Source organism: Cucurbita moschata, unplaced genomic scaffold, assembly GCF_002738365.1.
Source record: "Cucurbita moschata cultivar Rifu unplaced genomic scaffold, Cmos_1.0 Cmo_Scf00001, whole genome shotgun sequence".
In the NCBI taxonomy this organism is placed as follows: domain Eukaryota; kingdom Viridiplantae; phylum Streptophyta; class Magnoliopsida; order Cucurbitales; family Cucurbitaceae; genus Cucurbita; species Cucurbita moschata.
Genome location: NW_019268517.1, coordinates 2,627,392 through 2,648,008, shown reverse-complemented (window position 1 = coordinate 2,648,008; position 20,617 = coordinate 2,627,392). Strand labels below are relative to the sequence as shown.

Genomic DNA, 20,617 nt, shown 5'->3' with positions numbered 1-20,617 from the left:
TTTTTTTTTTTTTTTTTTTTTTTTTTTCCAGTCAATGTTGCATAACATGACTTCACAAATTGTATATGGCAGCCACAAGACACTTTTCTTTTCCTCTTTTTTGTTCCTTAACGACGTCTTACTTCTAAAGGTGGAGCTGATCGTTGGTTTAATCAATGAAAGGAATTAGCACGTATCTGGGAGCAGCTCCTATCGTCGAGTGTCTGGAAAAGTACCATCCAAATGTCATAATTACTTCTCGAGTCGCAGATGCTGCCCTATTTATGGCTCCAATGGTAGGGAGTGGTTTCTGCATGGTGTTGGCACAATCTTTTAGCGATTCGTACCGATGTTTCCTTTTTCAATATAACTTTTGTTACCGTTAGAAGTAATATTGTTTTTAAGAAGAATAGCAGGCACTGAAGTTGCTTAGTGCCTCCTTTGGGGGTGGTAGAACTTTATGGATTTTAGGGGTTTCGGCCTCGTTTTTGGGCTTCAACCAAGGAGTTACAGAAAATATCTCCAATCGATTGCAATATAGTAAATGTTGTAAGAATTGGTTAAACAACATCTAAGATTATTTGTTGTTGGGACAAAGATAAAGAATATTGGAGAGATGGATTGTATTCATTGTTTTAGAGAAAATAGTGAAGTTAGTAATAATCAAATCGGTAATCTGGCTATATACGTCATGCTATCATGAATTAAGATTTATCATAGCAAAAATTTGAACTCCTTTAGGATGTTTTGAAATATTTCTCAGACAATGACTCAATGACAATGTGACATATATTCAGGTATATGAACTTGGTTGGAACTGGGATGATTTTCTACGGTTATCACAGGGAACACTGGCTGGTCATCTTCTGGAATGTGGTTGTCAACTTACAGGGGGATACTTTATGCATCCAGGTCCACTACTTCCTACCCACCCAAAGCCGAATTCTTTGTCGTTGGAGCGTGGAATTCATAGCTGTAGTTTGGCTATATGATTCGAGCGATCTTTTTAATGTTATCTTCTGTAGGAGACAAGCATAGAAGTATGCCTTTCCAACAGCTTCTGGATATATCACTGCCTTATGCTGAAATTGATTGTGATGGAAAAGTCTATGTAGCCAAGGCGGAAGAGACCGGAGGCCTTTTGAATTTCAGTACATGTGCCGAGCAACTTCTGTATGAGATTGGCGATCCATCGGCTTATATCACCCCTGATTTGGTATGTTAGATGTTTCATAGGATTACTTTTGATGGATTGAATACAAAGGTCAAATACAAATGTGGACATAGCTGGTTGTGAATGCAGGTGGTTGACTTGAGCAATGTTTCGTTTTGCTCGATCTCCAGCTCCAAGGTTTTTTGTTCTGGAGCGAAACCATCGATTCAAGTAGTGCCCGAGAAACTCTTGCAGTTGGCTCCAAAGGTTTTTATTTTTATCTTGAATATCTAACGTTTTAACGGATGGATAAACGAGCGACAATCACCTGAAAGATCAAGAGATTACCGGGGATTGATTTAAAGTAAACTAAGGGATCAATAGGAAACCTACAGGGTTTTGTTTTTCCCCTGCCTCCCACTCGAAAAAGTATATAAGAAAATACACAAAGATTAGTCTATTAGAGTAAACATTTCGACCTCGAAAACTAACTTCTCAGGTATTCCAAATGTTGTTGATGACTACCTGGAAAATATTTTTGGATCTTAATTTTTTTTAAACGGAAACCTTTCGAATATACGCTTGTCCATTAATCTCTACGTATGAAGGAGCTGGCTCGATATTCTCCTGGAGAAATTTCTTGTTTATACTTCCTCTCTTCACAAGCTAATTGTGAATATTACATATCAGGACTGTGGATGGAAAGGATGGGGGGAGATATCCTATGGGGGACGGGAATGCGTTCTTCGTGCTAAAGCTGCTGAATATCTGGTAATTCAATGGATAGCTTTCCCATTGTATCACAATAATTTTCTGTCTTTGACATTTTTTATCATTTTGATTCATATTCATTTCTTGAATTGACTGTTGGTGCTATGTTTAAGTAAATTAAGACTACAATATAACGAGTTTGTTCCCGTTTTTCTCGTTTTTCCTTCCGTAGGTTCGTTCGTGGATGGAAGAAGTATTGAATGGTGTTAATCAACATATAGTTTCTTATATAATTGGACTTGACAGCCTTAAAGCATCCATCAATAGTAGTAGTGTCGAAGATATTCGGTTACGCATGGATGGGCTATTTGAGACGAAAGAGCACGCTCTCCTGTTTGTTAGAGAATTTACAGCTTTATACACAAATGGGCCAGCTGGTGGCGGCGGCATCAGGTTAACTGTGACAGTGAAATTTGTTTACATTAGTTATTTCCTTCATATTCATGATTGTTTTTACTAACAATCCTTCTTTCATAGAAGTTTATTGAAGTTTGAGCTTTTTAGTTAAGCTTTAAGGAAAATGAAATGATCGAGAACTTGATCAAGCTCGTTTCGAAAGTACCTTCGGGTAGATTAGGATGATTACACAAACCGAATGCGTAATATACTCTGAAACCATGTTTATTTCCGTAGTAGTTACAAACCTCGAAACCATTTATATTATCCGAACTTGTTGAAATATATGGACAAAACTTGACTTTGGATGGACTTGTTCCTTGATGTACATGCTTGTTGATCTGTTACTAGGAAGCATGTAAGTTTCAAAAATTTGTGGGTTTGAGATATTATTCTTGTGAGATTCCACATCGACTTTAAAATTGTGAGGCTGACGGCGATACGTAATGGGCTAAAGCGGACAATATTTCCTAGTGGTGGACTTAGGCTATTACAAATAGTATCAGAGCCAAGCATTGGGTGGTGTGTTAACGAGGACGGTGGGCTCTAAGGGGGTGGATTGTAAGATCCCACATTGGTTGGAGAGGAAAGAAAAATTCCTTATAAGGGTGTGGAAACCTCTCCTTAGTAGACACGTTTTAATACCGTAAGGCTGACGGCGATACGTAACGGGCTAAAGCGGACAATATCTACTAGCAGTAGACTTAGGCTGTTACAAATAGTATCAGAGTCCGGCACCAGACGGTGTGCTAACGAGGGCACTGGGCCCCCAGGAGGGTGGACTGTAAGATCCCACATTAGTTGGAGATGAACGAAACATTCCTTATAAGGGTGTGGAAACCTCTCCCTGGTAGACGCATTTTAAAACCGTGAGGCGGACGGCGATATGTAAAGAGCTAAAGTAGACAATATCTGCTAGCGGTAGACTTAGGTTGTTACAATTCTTATGATTCATCTTTTTGTTAAAACTGCATTTTACGTGTCGATGACATAATTTTTGTCCTGTTTTGATTTGAATTGCAGCACTGGGTACAAGAAAGAAATTGTGCTTGAAAAACAATTGGTACCTTTCTCTTTCCCTCTCATTCTCAAACCGAATATCTGGATTAACAGTATTTCACTTTTTATCGTCGCGTTTTATACGCTATCTGTTGATGATCTTGAGCTTTGTTTCTTGAATGTTTCCATAGCCTCACCATCATTTAGTTCTCCTCATTATCTTCATTATTCAGTCTCTTTCCTTATGATTGTTTTTAAATTAGGTCGGGCGCGAACACGTTTTCTGGCAAACAGGAGTGAAGTGCACTAAAGCAGTAGAATTAGACAGTCGACCAACGGATCTTCGTGAGGATCCAGCAAAGGCACAAACATCGCCCCGAGTATTCGCTTATGCAGACAACCCTTGTGCAGACTCCTCGCCACCAGAAACTGGCCATTCTCCTATTCCCTCTGGCCAGAAGGTTGCTCTTTACAATGTAGCCCATAGTAGAGCTGGAGACAAAGGGAATGACATGAACTTCTCAGTCATTCCTCATTATCCATCTGATATCGAGCGGTTGAAGATGATCATCACGCCCGAATGGGTGAAGAGAGTTCTTTCATCGCTGCAAAATTCATCGACATTTTCTGATTTGGATGCAGATAAGAAGAGAGACGAGTGGATCGATGAACACGTGAAGGTCGAAATATACGAAGTTAAAGGTATCCATTCTTTGAATGTTGTTGTTCGTAACATTCTAGATGGCGGCGTAAACTGCTCTCGGAGAATCGATCGCCATGGGAAGACCATATCCGATCTCGTCTTGAACCAGCAAGTTGTTTTGCCGCCATAGTTTGGTGGCTCTAACAGAAAAGAGCTAGAATTTCTGAAGCAGAAGGTTCTTATAGACAATAAATTTACTTGTGCTTCTAATGTTAATCATTCCATGTATTCTCATGTCTCCAACAATGTTATATACATATAATGAAAACAAAGCATCGCTATCGTGCCATCGTCGATATAGAGAAACAAAATTGTCGATGTCGTTGAACAAGTTATCGACCATAGCAATCCCAAATAACACATTGCCCACATTGTTGATGTTCGTGAGAACATTAAAACTCGAAGAGATATGTTAGTCGAGTAGTTCATTTAAATGCTAAAAGGGGATACGTTCGATCAGTACATTGATATATAATTTGAGATGATCACTAGTTGGGAACAATTTGAGAGATAATTCATGAATTGTTTCTACAATGTGAGTCGAATAGATAGTACGATGGAACGCACAAAAACGAAACATGAAACAGTGAGTCTGTGGTTTACTATCTAATCACTAAGAGCTAGATTGACTTCTGAAAGTTAATCGCAATGTCTCGGACATGTCGGAGCTACTTCCCGAGAAAAGAATTATTCAACTTCTCGAGTGCAAATGACCAACTAACTTCTTATCAAATCCTAAGATTCAATCACTTGTTATCTCCTCGCGAGCCTGACTCATTTGGTTTTAATAAAAAGTTTAAATAAAAGGATTTTAAGAAAAGTAAAAGTTCATTAAGGATGAGAACGGTTAGAGACGATCGTGACTCGCCACGGAAGGCAAATTATGCTCATAAAGAACCTTGTATGCTTCGAGATTGCAAGAGAAGAAGTAAAGTTCGAAAGAAGAACGACATAAATACCTTGAGGAAGCCAAATCTTATCGTGAAATAAATAAAAGAATCTCATTAATTCTCGACTAGTAGTAACTCTGTTGATATTCTTCTCAAAGAGCTTTCGAGATGATAGCCGGGAATATTTCATGTCATGCTATCAATACAATCAAAATTTCACTGTACCACGCACAAAAACAATAAAGCACTGAGTTGAGAAGCTTACAGATGATATGAATACGATAAAACTGATATAATTTAACTAAATTTCGATTATAATTTGATAAAAAAAAAATTTATTGAAATGAGCGAGTTTATGAAGATTTTTTTGGATTGTTTTTATTTTTAATTATTATTTCTTTTTGAAATTTAATAGATGAATTAGCGAAGGGTAGAAAATGCAATATTTAAGTTAAATTTATGGTGGCGTGTAATTAAAATTTTAAGATTAAATTTGATATAATAAAATTTATATTTTCTCAAAAAATTAATTATTTGTTAATTTTTTAAAACCAGACAAAACTACGTCGTTTAAGCGGGACCCGGCAAACGCCGTTCCTCTGTTCAATAACAACGAACATAGCGGCGAAGTCGGGTAATCGAAGGCCAATGGCTTTCATCTCTCTCCCACCGCCCTCCAATTTCCTTTGAAATCGTCAACCGATCCGCTCTTCTTTCATTCTATGTCAAGAAATTCTGTCCGGAATTGGAGCTGATCCAACCAATGAATCACAAATCTCTCCCGCATTTGGATTCACACCACCAAATCCGACACTATTTCATGTATAAATTTGGATTTTTACTTCATCAATCACAGACCTCAATCCTCCCCCTCGTATCTGATCTTGTCTGGAAGATCGAGGCTTCGGAGGGCTTGAGGTTTCCATTGCACTACATTTTCTTCGTTTCTGGTGTGTTTTTTCTGTTTTCTTCTTTTCCGGAAGTTCTTCTGTCTCGGATTGAGTCCATCTTGTAAAACACTCATTTCTTCATAAAATGGCTTTCACTGGAACATTGGATAAATGCAAGGCTTGTAATAAGACTGTTTATGTGGTTGATTTGTTGTCTCTTGAAGGCAATCCTTACCATAAGAATTGCTTCAGATGCAGCCACTGCAAAGGCACCCTTTCGGTTAGTCTCGGTTTACATTTTCAAATTTCAACATCACCTTCTCGTGTTAGATCGTTCGATAATGGCGGATTTTACCCTAATTGTTTGATTATGATGACAGATGACCAGCCACTCGTGGATGGACGGCGTCCTGTATTGCAAGCCTCATTTCGATCAACTCTTTAAGGAATCTGGAAATTTCGCAAACTTCCAATGTAGTATAACCGTTATTTCCCTCTTTTTGTCTGTTCCTTTTTCTTTTCATATGTTCCTGACATTCTCGTTTCATTGTTCAACAGCCAAGTCTGAGAAGAAACCTGAACTGGTATGCTCCCATTGTGTTCTTCTTTCCTTAGATTTAAAAGAAGTGACTGTCATAATCTCACTAACTCGTGGATTAGATACTAGATTGAATGTATGAGAATAAAATGGAACAAAGTTTGATAGTTGCTAGGATCATGCAAGTTTTTGAATCTACATCCAACCGTTATTTGGGTTGTAGTCATCTCGTTTTCAACCATTCTTATTGGCATTCGAAACTTCAAATTCATATCGAATGTTTGTTAGGAGCCAATTTAGATTTTTAAAGTTCTCTAACGATTATTATGAGACTCCTACATTACGATCATGTCATTCAATAGTATTTATGAGAAAGAAACGGTTAATCTCGTTACTATGTGCACTTTTTTCAAATTCATTTCTAGGAGACCACTCATTCAATAATTTTGCCTGGTTTTGAATATGCCATTCCCAATAGGCTTAGCTTGCTCACCTGAAATAGAATGGGCCTAGGCATTCTGGTTTTGTTTCTAATTTTCTAAAGCTAAGTTTTCGGTCAAGAAGTTTGATTGGACGTGCCATTAGAGTTTTCTAACGTTCTATAGTCAACTTAGCTATCACTCAAGCAGCCAAGAGCATGTTTGATTGAAACCAGGGAAAAATTCATCTTGTTACCAAGGGAAAGAGAGTGTCCCTTTTGTGACATTTACCCCGAAAAAAAAAAAGCCTATTCTATTCGAAAGTGTCCCACATCGGTTAATTTAGGGAATGATCATGGGTTTATAATCAAAAAATACACTCTCCATTGGTTTGAGGCCTTTCCCCAAAAGGCCATGAGAGCTTATGCTCATTGTGGAGAGTCGTGTTCGTCTTTTGAAACTTCAGCCCTGTGATTTTCATGCAAATGCTGTAATATTCATGTTATATTACAACTTTCACAATCTTTGACAGACAAGGACCAACAGCAAACTCTCCGCCATGTTCTGTGGGACTCAAGATAGATGTGCTGCTTGCAGTAAAGTAGTTTATCCATTAGAAAAGGTCCGTAGTTCTTCCCCTTTTCTTCTTTACACAACACACATTTTTCTCAAAATTGTGAAAGAAAACTCTGCTGGGCTTAACAGATCAGTCTTGAGGGGGAATGCTACCACAAGAACTGCTTCAGATGTGCTCATGGTGGATGCAATTTGACACACTCTTCTTATGCTGCTCTTGATGGAGTGTTGTACTGCAAGCACCATTTTGCTCAGCTCTTCATGGTCAAGGGCAACTATACCCATGTCCTTCAAGCTGCTGCAAACAAGAAAGCCACCATGACCCCGGCCGAACGTGCCGAAAAAGATGGCAAGCCTCAGCCTGATTCCGAGGACGGCGCAGTAGAGCAGTCTTAAAATGCTTCTTCTGCTCTTCCAGACTTTGAGAATTCATCTCTTATGAAAAAAAAAAAAAAAAAGTTTATTCTTCTGTTTGGAATGAAAACATTTGTTTTTGTTCCCAATTCACATTCATTGGAATGGAAACATTTGTTTTTGTTCTCACATTTATTTCCAATTTATACTATATTCTGCTGCACTTTCAAGTATCACCTAATAAGTTCTAGAAAAACACACCTTATTTTGTTTATGGCATAGAATGATAAGCTCTAGTGGATTTTACGGTACGAGAATTTTTGTTCTATGTTGAAGCTCGGTTCTTATGTTTGTACTCCATCCCCACAGGGGTAGAGAATCCATCGCTATCTTAGCTGTGTGCTAACGGAGGTTTTGGGGAAATTAGAAGGTTGGCTTACTACTTAGATGCTTTCAACAGTTATCCACTTTGCACTTGGCTATCTAGCGTTTACCGTTGGTATGATAATTGGTACACGAGCAATTATCTAGTGTTTACCATTGGTACCATTGGTTTTTAAGGTGAAGATTTGTACTTAGAATTTCTAGCATTATGGCCAATGTTTTTTTTTCACAAGTTGTGCTATCAAGTCAGTTTAATATCTCAGCATATTCCCAAATTCTTTGAACCAAATTTGTCCCAGTAGCACTATTGGATATACACCATTTTGGCTTCATGGGCGATTGTGATTGCAGTCTTCATAAGTCCATATCATATCAAACCATCTTGATGTCAAAATAATATCTATCCGATACAAGTCAATTCGGATCACTCAATCTCTCAATATGCAATTGTTAAACTAAAAAAACCCTAGAAAAACGAGAAGCCGTATGATCTGAAAATCTTATATACAGTTCTCAGGCTACCTTTTAATTATAATATATTAAAAATTTTACCACGTGGAAAGCATCCCGCCCTACCTTTTAATTATAATATATTAAAAATTTGTATATGGAATAAGAATATAATTGGTAATTGAGTTAGAAATGAAATATTAAAAATTCTAAAGAAAAAAAAAATTGTAATTGTATTTAACTCAAAAATACCTTTATTAAATAATGATTCAACCTAATCCAATTATAATTTTTTTATCTAATTATAATTTTTTTTAGTTGGATGGTTGAGTGATTTATTCAAATTTTTATTTTTAATAAAACTAAAATGCTTAAGTAATAAAAATATTAAACATAAATTTAAATAAAAATAATAATAAAAAAGAGGTTTTTTTTTTTTAACATTGCTTCATTTGATGCATTTTATTTGGCGGTTGCATTTCACGCGCTTCAATAGCGCGTGATCAAGCGCCTTTTTAATTCGGAATATCTCACTCCTTCAACAGATCGACAATGAGGCCATCGACCAACGAAGGGCCATTTCGGTAAAATCGCGAGAAATATCTAAGAGCAGTTAGTGGCGTTCTCGGCCAGAATTTTTCATTTCCTACCGTCCGAACAACACGAAACGCAAATTCACTACAAAATTTTCTCCCTCATTTGTTCTTAATCTCCTTCATTTCCTTCCATTTTTTTGATTTTTGCCACACCTGGTTCAGGACTGTGATTGCCGGAGCTTTGTTTTCCCCCCGACTCTCTGCCGCAGACATATCTCCATTGTTTTATCAGCCTCCAGCATCGGTTTGTTCATTTTATGTATAGAATTACAGTTTAATATGTCTGAATAGTGTGTTTTGTGGTATAAATGTTTTCTGAATGTATATTTGTAGCTCGTATGTTTGTTTTTATTCTTTATAATCTGCCAGCTGCGGTTTGGATTTGATTGCATTGCGACTTAGTTTAGTTCTCGGTGTGAGTAGTTATATGTGTTTTTGATTGATTTGTTTGAATTGAATGCACGAGTGACTGATCTGATGAGTGGAATTATGTTCATGTTTACGAGTTAACGTGCATGGTTATGGTTTTCGGATTCTGGCAGGGTCTGGTTGATGGTTTGTATCTGTGTTTTTTTTTAGCGGTTCTTGATTTTGTTTGACTAGGTGTTTGAATGATTGGCAACCTTGGTACGAGTATGTAATTGAATACTGGGTTTTTTGAAGGGCTTGTCTCATATTCCTGGAACCATGGATTTATCTTGTAATATTTGGAAGCAAAATGTGTTATCTGGTAGTGAAAAAGCATATTGCAAGACGTTGGACCAATTTGGTCCCAGCTATGTGCTTAGAAGTAGAATTATTGATGCCAAGTTGACTGGAGGTTCAAGAGTAATTTATAAAGTGCCGAAGAAGAGAAACAGAATTGTAGCTGCTAGCAATTCCAATCATTTGAGTCTGGTTTGTGCTAGCAAGTATGATGGTGCCTTGCAAATATGTAAGCACAAAAGATTCTTGAATTGTAACAACACATTTGGAAGAAGGATGGGCATGGTTTATTCAGAGTGTCAAAGCAATGATTCTTCATCATTTATTGATGGAAATGGCAGAAATTTGGAATATGTGGGTACTGGTGATGGAGGATCCAGTTCTGAGCATACCGATGGTTTAGGGTCAGCTGGTTCCAGAGAAGCTGATGGAGAAGCAGAAGCTGTAGAAACGGATGCACTGACTGTGGATGAGCTTAGAGAATTGCTGCAAAAGGCTATGACAGAATTGGAAGTTGCGAGACTTAACAGTACCATGTTTGAGGAAAAAGCCCAAAAAATATCAGAAGCAGCGATAGCTTTGCAAGATGAAGCAGCCCATGCTTGGAATGATGTGAATTCTGCTCTTGATTCTGTACAACAGGTCGTGAATGAAGAATATGCTGCCAAAGAAGCTGTTCAAAAAGCAACCATGGCACTTTCATTAGCAGAAGCAAGGCTTCAGGTGGCAATAGAGTCATTGGAGCTGGCAAAAGGAAACGATTCTCCTGAAACATCAACAGAAAGTGAGGGGGAGATTGATGGCAAGGAAAAGCAAGAAGTGTTGTTAGTTGCTCAGGAGGACATCAAAGAATGCTGTGCTAGTTTGGAAACTTGTGATGCGGAATTGAAGCGCTTACAGAGTAAAAAGGAAGAGTTACAGAAGGAAGTGGACAGGCTGACTGAGTTAGCTGAAAAAGAACAGTTGATTGCGTTGAAAGCTGAAGAAGAAGTGGCAAATATAATGCTTTTGGCTGAGCAAGCTGTTGCTTTTGAACTTGAGGCTGCCCAAAGGGTCAGTGATGCTGAAATAGTTTTACAGAGAGTGGAGAAATCTATATCAAATTCTTTTGTTGACACTTCGGAAACCACACAGGGGTCAAATATTATTGAAGAAGTTGTTAACGAGAACAATAAGGCAGTTCTCGAAATTTCTGGTGATATTGCTGTTGAAATGGATAGAGATTTGCCACTTAGTGGTGATTCCTTAGTTATCAAATCTCTTCCAGGTAGCTTTTCAGATTCTGAAGACTCTGATCAACCATATGACTTAAGTGATAGTGAGAATGGAAAATTGAATTCAGATTCCTTAAAGGAGGTAGAATCTGGAGCAGAGAAGTCTATTTTGAGTCAAGCAAAAAAGCAGGAAACACAGAAGGATTTGACCAGAGAAGGCTCATCTTTAAATTCCCCCAAGGCTTTATTGAAAAAATCTTCTCGCTTTTTCTCAGCATCATTCTTTTCCTTTTCGGCTGATGGGGAAGAGTTCACTCCAGCATTAGTCTTCGAGGGTCTCCTGGATACCACGAAAAAGCAATTGCCAAAGCTTATTGTTGGAGTAGTACTGTTAGGAGCAGGGTATGTACCAACATATTCTTTATCGTTTCTGCATTTGTGTCTAGAAGAGTATGAAGGGCCATAAAGTTAGTTATTACAAGTATATTGCTAATTGCTCAGTTTAGCAAGCGTATTTCATCTTCCTGATGAAGGTATTGCACCAGTATTCTCCTTCCCCAGGAATCTTAGAAAGAAGAGATTTTTGCGTCCGGTTTGTATATCTTACTATAACAGTAGCTGACACCTCAACCAAAGTAAATAAATAAGTAATAGGTTCTTGAAAATTGCTGCCATGTGAAAAGCACACTAGCATCATAAGCATGAAATGTATCTATTGGTATATTGGTTCCCCGTGTGGACAATGCTATGCATTTTCGTCTTGTTGTTGTCTACAGAGAAGAGATTGCTTCATATAGTCACTAGATGTTGAAATTCATCACAGGATCAGCATCTTTGCAAATCGAGCAGAAAGGAAGTCTCATATGTTTCAGCAGCCTGATGTTGTCACCACTAGCACTGATGAAGTTTCCTGGAATACAAAACCTTTATTTCAACAATTAAGTAAACTTCCTCAAAAAGTGAAAAAGTTAATTTCAAAGATTCCGCATCAAGAGGCATGTACTCATTGAACCCTTTCAGAGTTGAGATTTTTGGTTGTAACTCTTATTGTTGTCATCAATCACAACATTTCAGGTGAATGAAGAGGAGGCTTCACTGTTAGACATGTTATGGCTGTTGCTTGCTAGTGTTATATTTGTGCCAACATTTCAGAAACTTCCTGGAGGTGAATGAATTTTACATGCCTTTCTGGATTGATTTGAGTTTCCTACTTGCTGGCTATTTTCTTTCTAAATGTCCTTTGGTTGATTCCTTCAAAGTTCTTGGCTTCATGAATATCAATGTCAAGAGAAGACTTGAAACTTTTACCTGTCAGTATTTCACTCAGCTTTTATGTGGTCTACTATGATAAATTGCGCATATGTATTCGGTTAGTTTATGTAAGGCTTTTTGGACAAGTTTGTTTATGTGTTTATCTCTATTTTCAACCAACGGTTTATTTTATCCAATATGATAAATTGCGCTATGTATTTGGGTTAGTTTATGTAAGGCTTTTTGGACAAGTTTATTTAAGTGTTTGTCGCTATATTTTCAACCAACGGTGTATTTCATCCAATATGCTGTATAGGAAGTCCTGTCCTTGGGTACTTGGCTGCTGGAATATTAATTGGGCCATATGGTCTCTCCATAATCCGTCATGTGCATGGAACAAAAGCAATTGCTGAATTTGGAGTTGTTTTTCTCCTGTTCAACATTGGCCTGGAGGTGATCCTTTTAATTGAGTTGATTTTGTTTCCACTCCTTTATTTATTTATTCGAGTTATGTTTTTAGAAGGTTAAACCTAAGTTATTCCTTTTCAGTTATCAGTTGAGAGGCTAAGCTCCATGAAGAAATATGTTTTTGGGTTAGGATCTGCACAGGTGATTGTGAAATTCCATTCTTTACTGTGTGGGGCCAAGTCTACCCTTGCTCTGGTCTGCAAGTGATGTACCTTAGGTAATTAACCCTATTCAGAAATGCAGGTTTTGGTTACAGCTGTGGTGGTTGGGATGATTGCTCATATTGTCTGTGGGCAGCCTGGCCCAGCTGCAATTGTCATTGGAAATGGTTTAGCTTTGTCATCCACTGCTGTTGTCCTTCAGGTGTGATCGCGGATAAGTATTTTCTTCCAAACTTGTAGCGTTTTCTTTTCTTGTACTATAAGATTCTCACTTAAAGGATAATAAATTTTTATGTTCTGTAAACTCTCATACTGCTATAGTTTTCTGACGGAGTTGTGCCTGAAACTAACTTTGATTCCTTTAGTCCAGGAGAAAATATTCTTCCCTGTGGTGGTTGGCTTGGTTGCTCAAATATGCTTATCTTTCTTTGTTAATGTCGTGCAATTTTCCAGTATTTGACTTTTTCTTGGCTGTCAGTGGTAATTGCGATGACTTTATATCTCAAATATTGAAGATAAGGAAGGAAAGGTCATCGACCAATTTTTGTGATCCCAATATGCTTCAACTTCTCAGTGTTAAAAAAAAAAAAAAAAAAGAAAGGAAAAATCCCTGAATTTTCTCACTCACAGACTACAAATTATTATTATTATTATATTTGCTAATTTGATGCTGTTGCATGCTTCCAACATGCTTTTTATAATTATTATATTTGCTATTTGATGCTGTTGCATGCTTTCAACATGCTTTTTATAATAACCTATCTTAGTCTCATACTTTTGGTTTGGAATCCGTTCTTGTAGCTAATGTTGGATTCCCTTTCAGACTTGTTCTTTTATATGTGCTTGTTATTTTTTCATGCTTCTCGATGAAAGCTTGGTTTCTTTTAAAAAAAAAAAGGAAAAAAGAAAAAGATTGTTGCATGAAATAGTCTAGTCATGGTATTCTTGTATAATAATTTTTTTTTTTTTTTTCTGTCCCATAATCTCCGCCCCCCTGCAAATAAGCTTCTTATACATATTAAAAGCTGATATGGATTAACTAAATCTCAGCGTTCTTTGATGTACATGGTCCAGTCACTTGTTTGCTCAAAAGTATTCTGTTTTTAACATATCTAATTACTTCTTGGGTTCTTTGTTATCCTAAATCACCATGTGATCTTGGCTTATGGCTGATTTATGCATCCCCTCAAGCCAAGTATTAACTTTCTTCTTGATTGATATTGTAGGCTATAAACTTATAAAACTACATGTCACTTTTTGGATGATATCAGCTTCGTCAATGGTTTCTTTTTGCAGGTGTTGCAAGAGCGAGGCGAGAGCACTTCGCGGCATGGGCGAGCCACATTTTCTGTCTTACTATTTCAGGTATCTTGATTATTTCAATTGTATTAATATTCTTTTATTTCATATAATTGCCATGCTGGAATGATTTTACATGGACAACCTATTTGTCTGAATATGATCCTTACAGTTACAGACACAAGTACCTACTCTCATCTTGCATTTTAATTTCATTGTGGTCAAACCTACATGAACTTCTTCTGAAGTGTGAAAATATTGAATTGACTGCATAATATGCAATGACAGTCTCTATCTTGTCTTTGTTATTTTGGGGGTCTATGGTTCTATGTTGAATTAACTGGCCTACTTCTGTTGTTGTTGTTGACGTGAAAACTCTGTAATGTTGAATGTCCTCTGTGCCAGTGCTCCCGTGACTAGTTTCTTTGTCCCTTTTGAAAATATAATGTTATATCAGAATATTTTGTTTTACCGTTGCTCTGGCTTCAAGTTGACTTTCTTTCCCTCCGTTTCCAGGATTTGGCTGTTGTGGTTTTGCTGATTCTCATACCTCTAATTTCACCTAATTCATCCAAAGGAGGGGTAAGAACTTCTAATAAGTTGTCTTATCCAGTGCATGGCTATGACAGTTATTTGACAATCTTATTACGCAGTGACAGAGTTCAAATTTAACACTCCCTTAACACTCTCCATTTTTCATTTTTTACGAGCATAGTGTTGGATATCTGTTTTGTAGATTGTTACTGAAATAGTGTACTCTAAACCCCAAATGTTGGGACAAAAAAATTAAAAAATTAAAAAAATAAGGAAAGAGGAGAACTTGAGAAGTGTATGTTTGTTGAGAAACCTTGATCACTACGTCTAATAAGAGGGTTACTTTGGTGTGCAATGTTCTTCCTGAACAATTTAAATTAATACCAGTTTTCCAATGTATTCACTATTTAAATACATCTTGAACCATAGACTCGGTGGATTTTTTTCGCCATACAAACTACTTGGTCTTCTACTTGTGTTGGTCACTGGTTTAGATGCATTGTTTATTTTTTTCATAACTAAAACCAGAAAATGAAGAGGACCACTGAGGAGCAACTGAAATTCTAAATGAATAATTTCAGAATAATTGAAAAATATAACAATAAATTAGTGAACTAAAATTATATTAAAAGATCGTGGTATAGGGAATTTATCGAGTGTTCTTGGTTCAAAACCTTTTGATCCACCTAGCTGGGTAAGTTTCTTTGATTCCAAAAATGTTGCAGGGTTAGTGGCAGTCCCAGTTTCAAACCTTGTGAGGATAGAAAGGATTTCTGGTTTAGAGAAAGATTTTATTTATTTTTCTGTTGTTGTTGCTGTTATTATTATTATTTTTTTTACTTTTTATTTATTTATTTTTCATTTAATTTATTTATAGGTTTTCCTAGATGAAAGATTTAATTTTTTTTTCCTTTTTATTGTTAGTTTAATTTATTTATAGGTTTTCTTAAATGAAAGATACAAAATATGAGATGTTGTTTATACGTTGTTTGATCTAACATTTTATTTACATCTCGACTTTTGGCTGGTTAAACTTATTACAATATGTTAACCTAAAATTAAAAAATCTATATACTCTGCTCTTTTCCAGATTGGTTTTCAAGCCATTGCTGAAGCTCTTGGCCTGGCTGCTGTTAAGGCAATAGTTGCCATTTCTACCATTATAGCTGGTGGGCGCCTGGTAGGTGGTGATACTATATTTTCAGGCTCTGAGCTCTTATCCTCTCTGTCGTATTCTTTCTATAGTGATGAAAGGACGTTCTTTTGGAAGAATATGATCTCCTCTAGAGCGCTACTGTTCCTAAAATGCTTGATTGTTAAATTCATCATTTAGGTGGAGTCATTCTTGCTGGAAATGTGAAAAAGGATGTGGTCTTTTTCTGGTTGTCTAAGAAATACCACCAAAGTGTTGTTTAATTTGCCCTTTGTTTTCTACTTATTTGTGTCATGGCTAACTGGAGTCCACTGATTTCATCTCTAGGCTCCCTTCTCCCCCCTCCCCTTTCTTGCACGTTTATTACTGATCATTCAATGGTCGAAGATGAACAAAAATTGGCGGGTGAATCTGAGAATGAAGACGGCTTTATGTTCTCTAGCTTGCAAAACTTGCTCCGTGGCTTTGGAAACATGACCTCTGTGTTATGGCTATTCCGAATAAGCCTAATAAAGGTATATCAGGGGTAAAATCTTCCAAATTAGTCTGTGAACGGAAAAACTCACCTCCACAGTGAACTGTGACAAGGTTCCCTCTTCCCTTGCCATTGATGGGTCACCCAAAGCTAAATATTATCCTCTCTTGGAATGTTAGCGTGGTCTGGGCTCCAGGAAAAAAAGAGCGCTCGTTAAGGATTTTCTCCTCAACAAATGCCACCTTTGTAATCCTCCAAGAAGCTAAAAGAAATAGTGTTGGTAGAAGGTTTACTAAATCCTAAATCCCTTTGGAGCTCCCGGCATATGGCTTGGATTGCTTTAGATGCGTGCAAAACTACTGGGGAAATGCTTATTATGTGGAATGATCCATCAACAAAGGTTTTGGAAGTCAGTGTAGGCACCCTCTCTCTAACTCTACTTCTTTCCCTTTTTGATGGTTACAGATTTTGGCTGCCTGGTATCTATGATTCTTCTCGAGCTACTGATAGAAGTGCCTTATGGGAAGAGCTCTATGAGCTATCTCATCTCTGTACAGATCAATGGATTATGGGTGGTGACTTCAAGGTGACTAGATGTTCCATTGAGAAATCAAGTGGCAAGGCAACTACAAAATGTATGAAACTTTTCAACAAATTCACTGATAGTGCTCTGGCTGGCCCCCTCTCTCTAATGGTAAATACACTCGGTCTAGCTTACGTGAGAGACCTGCCATGACCCTTATTGATCGATTTATAATCATGGGTCCATGTATTGATAAATTTAACAGTATTTTGGTCAAGTGGTTTCCTCGTATCACATCTGATCATTACCCAATTGTCTTGACCCTCGGTCAACAAAGATGTGGCCTGGATACTTGAAAATATGTGGATGGGGCATCATTCTTTTGAGACCTTATTTTGTAATTGGTGGCGTAACAACCAGCCGTTAGGGTGGCCTGGTCACAGATTCATATAGAAACTGAAGACTCTCAAGGAAGTCCTAAGAGAATGCAACACGACTTCTTTCAGCTGTGCCAAGATCAGAAAAGTTGACGTAGCTAATGAGCTTGTCAGGATTGACAAATTGGAGGAATCACATGGCGTCAACCATTGAGCTTGTCAGGGTTGACCACTTGGAGGAATCACATGGCATCAACCAATTCCCTAACCAATGGGTTTCTGAGAACAAGCCAGACCGTTGGATATTTCCCCTAGCGAAGAGGCAACTTGGAGACAGAAATGCCAACTGAAATGGACCCTAGAGGGTGATGAAAACAACAACTTTTATCTTAGAGTTTTGTCTACAAGAGGAGAAAGAACATCATTGTTGAGATTTTATCATGAGAGACGACATTAGTTTGGTTCTAGACAATGATATTGAGATTGAGTTAAAGGAAGGGCTTGTTATCAAGCTCGATATAGAGAAACATTTGACATGGCTGTTTGAGATTTTCTTGACAGTGTTTTGGTGGCTAAAGGATTTGGCACAAAAGGGAGAAACTGGATCTAGGGTTGTATTTCATGGCAAATTCGAGAGGTCTTCGACAAGACGACCCCCTTTCCCCTTTTCTCTTTATCCTTGTGGTGGATTGCTTAAGCCATATGCTATCACAAGGGGCTCTAAATGGCAACATCAAAGGCTTTGACGTAGGAGGGGAAATTTGTCTATTAACCATCTTTGATACACCATCCTTTTCTCAATTTCGAGTAAGGACAAGCTCTCTGCACTTTTCTCTACCATTCATAGTTTTGAAGAAGCATTGTGCCTCCATATCAACCACCAAAAATCAAAATTCGTAGGCGTCCACTTGGCCTCAGATACTGTTACATCCCTTGCCCAAGACTTTTTTATTGTGAAGTAACATCCTGACCAGCAGTTTATTTGGGCCTCTCTTAGCGGTAAACCACACACAAAGGGGTTTTGGGAACCTATTACTGAAAAGGTGGAATGATGTTTAAGGGGTTGGAGTGGCACACATATGTCAAAGGGAGGACGTTTATCCCTTATACAGGCGACCTTATCCAACTTTCCCGCATGTTACCTTTCTTTGTTCCGAAAACTTCCCTCAGGATTATTGAGCATTTCTGGTCTAGACAGTATTTCTTGAAACCACATTTTCCTATCAAATAGTTGATTTAAACTGGAGAAGAATTTGATTAATTCTTACCTTACCAATTAATCTTCAAGCATTTGAAGGGAATGATCTCTAAAGCGTCTGTTAGACTCTTGTAGTGCAGCAAATTCTTTTACCATATAAAACAACAATCATTTAATATATCAATACTAGATCTTGTGCTTTGTTTTCTAATTTCTTCTTCTTCTCCAATTACAGCTACTACGACCAATATATAAACAAATAGCTGAAAATCAAAATGCAGAAATATTCTCTGCCAACACACTACTTGTCATTCTGGGAACAAGTTTACTTACTGCCAGGGTACTGGTTTTCACTCCTTAAGATTCTTTTTCAGTAACTTCCTGAAATAGTATTTCATTTACTCATCTTATTTTTTCTTTTTGGGATTCCTTTTTTGCATCAATTGAGAGTAGGCTGGACTATCAATGGCGCTAGGTGCCTTTCTAGCAGGTTTACTACTTGCAGAAACGGAATTCTCCTTGCAGGTCGAATCTGATATTGCTCCTTATCGTGGCCTTCTATTGGGTCTCTTCTTCATGACGGTTGGTACTTCATGTTGGATACTTTTTCAGAACAGATAGAGATTTGTAGTTACTAATTTATCACATTTTCATGGTAACTTTTTACTTTCAGGTTGGGATGTCTATCGATCCAAAACTTCTTCTTTCTAACTTTCCAGTTATCATGGGGTCTTTGGGTCTTCTTATTGGTGGTAAGACTATATTGGTTGCCTTGATTGGTAGACTTTTTGGTATCTCAATTATATCTGCGTTAAGAGTTGGGCTGCTTCTTGCTCCTGGTGGAGAATTTGCTTTTGTGGCATTCGGTGAAGCTGTCAATCAGGTTATATTTGCATAACTTGCATGATTTAGCTGTTGTATTATGGATTCAAATGCTTAGCTTTATTACCCACAAATAGTTTTTCCAGCTATCCTCTGATTTTTATGGATAACATTTATTGCCAGACCCAAAGTTGCTAATGTCCTCAAAAAGCCAAAGATTGGAACCTTTCTAGTAACCCTTATTGGTTGTAATTATTTTTTCGGAGGTCCATTTGTTTCATTTTGACCTTGTTCTTTGTAGGGTCATTCTTTTAGTTTCATTCTTCTCATGAAAGAGATTTTTTTAGCCAAAAAAATAATAAATAATAATAATAATAATAAAATAAAATAAATTTGCTAATTGGTGTTTCTTTAACAGGGTATAATGTCTTCTCAACTATCCTCTTTACTGTTTCTTGTTGTGGGAATTTCTATGGCCCTTACACCGTGGCTAGCTGCCGGTGGTCAGTTAATTGCTTCTCATTTTGAGCAACATGATGTTCGGAGCTTATTACCTGTTGAAAGCGAGGTAAAATACTAACACGAAAAGAGATTTACCTTTAAAAGTTACAAATCTTCACTGATAAATTTTCAGGCATTGTTTGATTATTCTCATGGGGTTGTTCTATGAAATTAGTTTGGTAATTTGAAATGGGACTTCACTAATATTAGTTTAGTTTCTTGTTAAAATAAATTTGGATATTAATTTGAAACAGGACTTACCTAATATTGATATTTATTGCTATGTATATAAATGAGAGGAACATGCTCTAGATTTGGATATCAAGATGATCATCTTTTTTCTTTGAGGTTGTTAAGATTGATTAATTAGGTTAGCTATTGATAAATCTTAGTAGTGTAGCCGCAAGAGAAATTACCTTGTTTTGACCCGATGATCAATGGAGAAAGCTAGATCTATGATTCCCACTTATCCAGAATACAAAGTACCCTGCAAATTTATCGACATTGATTATGGAATCATACATTTATCTTGTCGGATTACTGGATAATGGAGATGTGCAATCTAGCTCAAACATCCACCTTTAAGGGTTTCTTCCTTGGCTAGGCATATGTTGATGGTGCCATAAGAGTTGACCGTTTATCATATTATATTATTTTGTTCAGTGAATATAGATATATTTTTTTTCAGTTTTCTCTGTTTGCGGTCAATTTATCATACTATCACAACAAAATTTGAAATTGTTAGAAAGGTGAACATATAACATTTTGTCGTGATATTATAACTTTGTTTAGTTACAAACTAACCCTGGCTCCTTTTTTTTTTTTTTTTTTTTTTAAT

At 37.1% G+C, this 20,617-nt stretch overlaps 3 protein-coding genes across 9 annotated transcripts in view; all 3 read left to right on the top strand.

The window, feature by feature from the left end:
- LOC111447321 overlaps window positions 1-4,292 on the top strand; it is an 8,310-nt gene extending 4,018 nt beyond the window's left edge. For all 4 annotated transcript variants that reach the window (XM_023086441.1, XM_023086435.1, XM_023086428.1 and 1 more), the window contains exons 6-13: window positions 163-275; window positions 777-891; window positions 1,005-1,195; window positions 1,283-1,399; window positions 1,823-1,903; window positions 2,076-2,296; window positions 3,323-3,362; window positions 3,562-4,292. In XM_023086441.1, the coding sequence (XP_022942209.1) occupies window positions 163-275; window positions 777-891; window positions 1,005-1,195; window positions 1,283-1,399; window positions 1,823-1,903; window positions 2,076-2,296; window positions 3,323-3,362; window positions 3,562-4,131 (1,448 nt within the window). In that variant the 3' untranslated portion in view covers window positions 4,132-4,292. The remainder of the gene's footprint in view (window positions 1-162; window positions 276-776; window positions 892-1,004; window positions 1,196-1,282; window positions 1,400-1,822; window positions 1,904-2,075; window positions 2,297-3,322; window positions 3,363-3,561) is intronic.
- A 1,202-nt stretch (window positions 4,293-5,494) lies between these two features.
- LOC111447345 (LIM domain-containing protein PLIM2b-like) lies at window positions 5,495-7,882 on the top strand. 2 transcript variants are annotated; one of them, XM_023086472.1, is made up of 5 exons: window positions 5,496-6,061; window positions 6,162-6,255; window positions 6,340-6,365; window positions 7,271-7,360; window positions 7,444-7,882. In XM_023086472.1, exons 1-5 carry the CDS (start codon window positions 5,927-5,929, stop codon window positions 7,708-7,710), a joined length of 612 nt encoding a protein of 203 aa, XP_022942240.1. In that variant the 5' UTR covers window positions 5,496-5,926; the 3' UTR covers window positions 7,711-7,882. The 2 variants fall into 2 exon arrangements, with proteins under 2 accessions (XP_022942231.1, XP_022942240.1); XM_023086463.1 differs by having other exon boundaries at window positions 5,495-6,061; window positions 6,162-6,365.
- A 1,197-nt stretch (window positions 7,883-9,079) lies between these two features.
- LOC111447188 (K(+) efflux antiporter 2, chloroplastic-like) overlaps window positions 9,080-20,617 on the top strand; it is a 13,796-nt gene continuing 2,258 nt past the window's right edge. Inside the window, exons 1-14 of one of the 3 annotated variants that reach the window (XM_023086236.1) lie at window positions 9,080-9,342; window positions 9,762-11,419; window positions 11,841-12,012; window positions 12,092-12,182; window positions 12,585-12,721; window positions 12,818-12,877; window positions 12,980-13,099; window positions 14,194-14,262; window positions 14,713-14,778; window positions 15,821-15,910; window positions 18,692-18,796; window positions 18,910-19,038; window positions 19,130-19,339; window positions 19,697-19,846. In XM_023086236.1, the coding sequence (XP_022942004.1) occupies window positions 9,786-11,419; window positions 11,841-12,012; window positions 12,092-12,182; window positions 12,585-12,721; window positions 12,818-12,877; window positions 12,980-13,099; window positions 14,194-14,262; window positions 14,713-14,778; window positions 15,821-15,910; window positions 18,692-18,796; window positions 18,910-19,038; window positions 19,130-19,339; window positions 19,697-19,846 (3,033 nt within the window). In that variant the 5' untranslated portion in view covers window positions 9,080-9,342; window positions 9,762-9,785. Of the gene's footprint in view, window positions 9,343-9,640; window positions 11,420-11,840; window positions 12,013-12,091; window positions 12,183-12,584; window positions 12,722-12,817; window positions 12,878-12,979; window positions 13,100-14,193; window positions 14,263-14,712; window positions 14,779-15,820; window positions 15,911-18,691; window positions 18,797-18,909; window positions 19,039-19,129; window positions 19,340-19,696; window positions 19,847-20,617 lie in introns of all 3 variants that reach the window. The other 2 variants (XM_023086217.1, XM_023086228.1) reach the window with 2 other exon arrangements.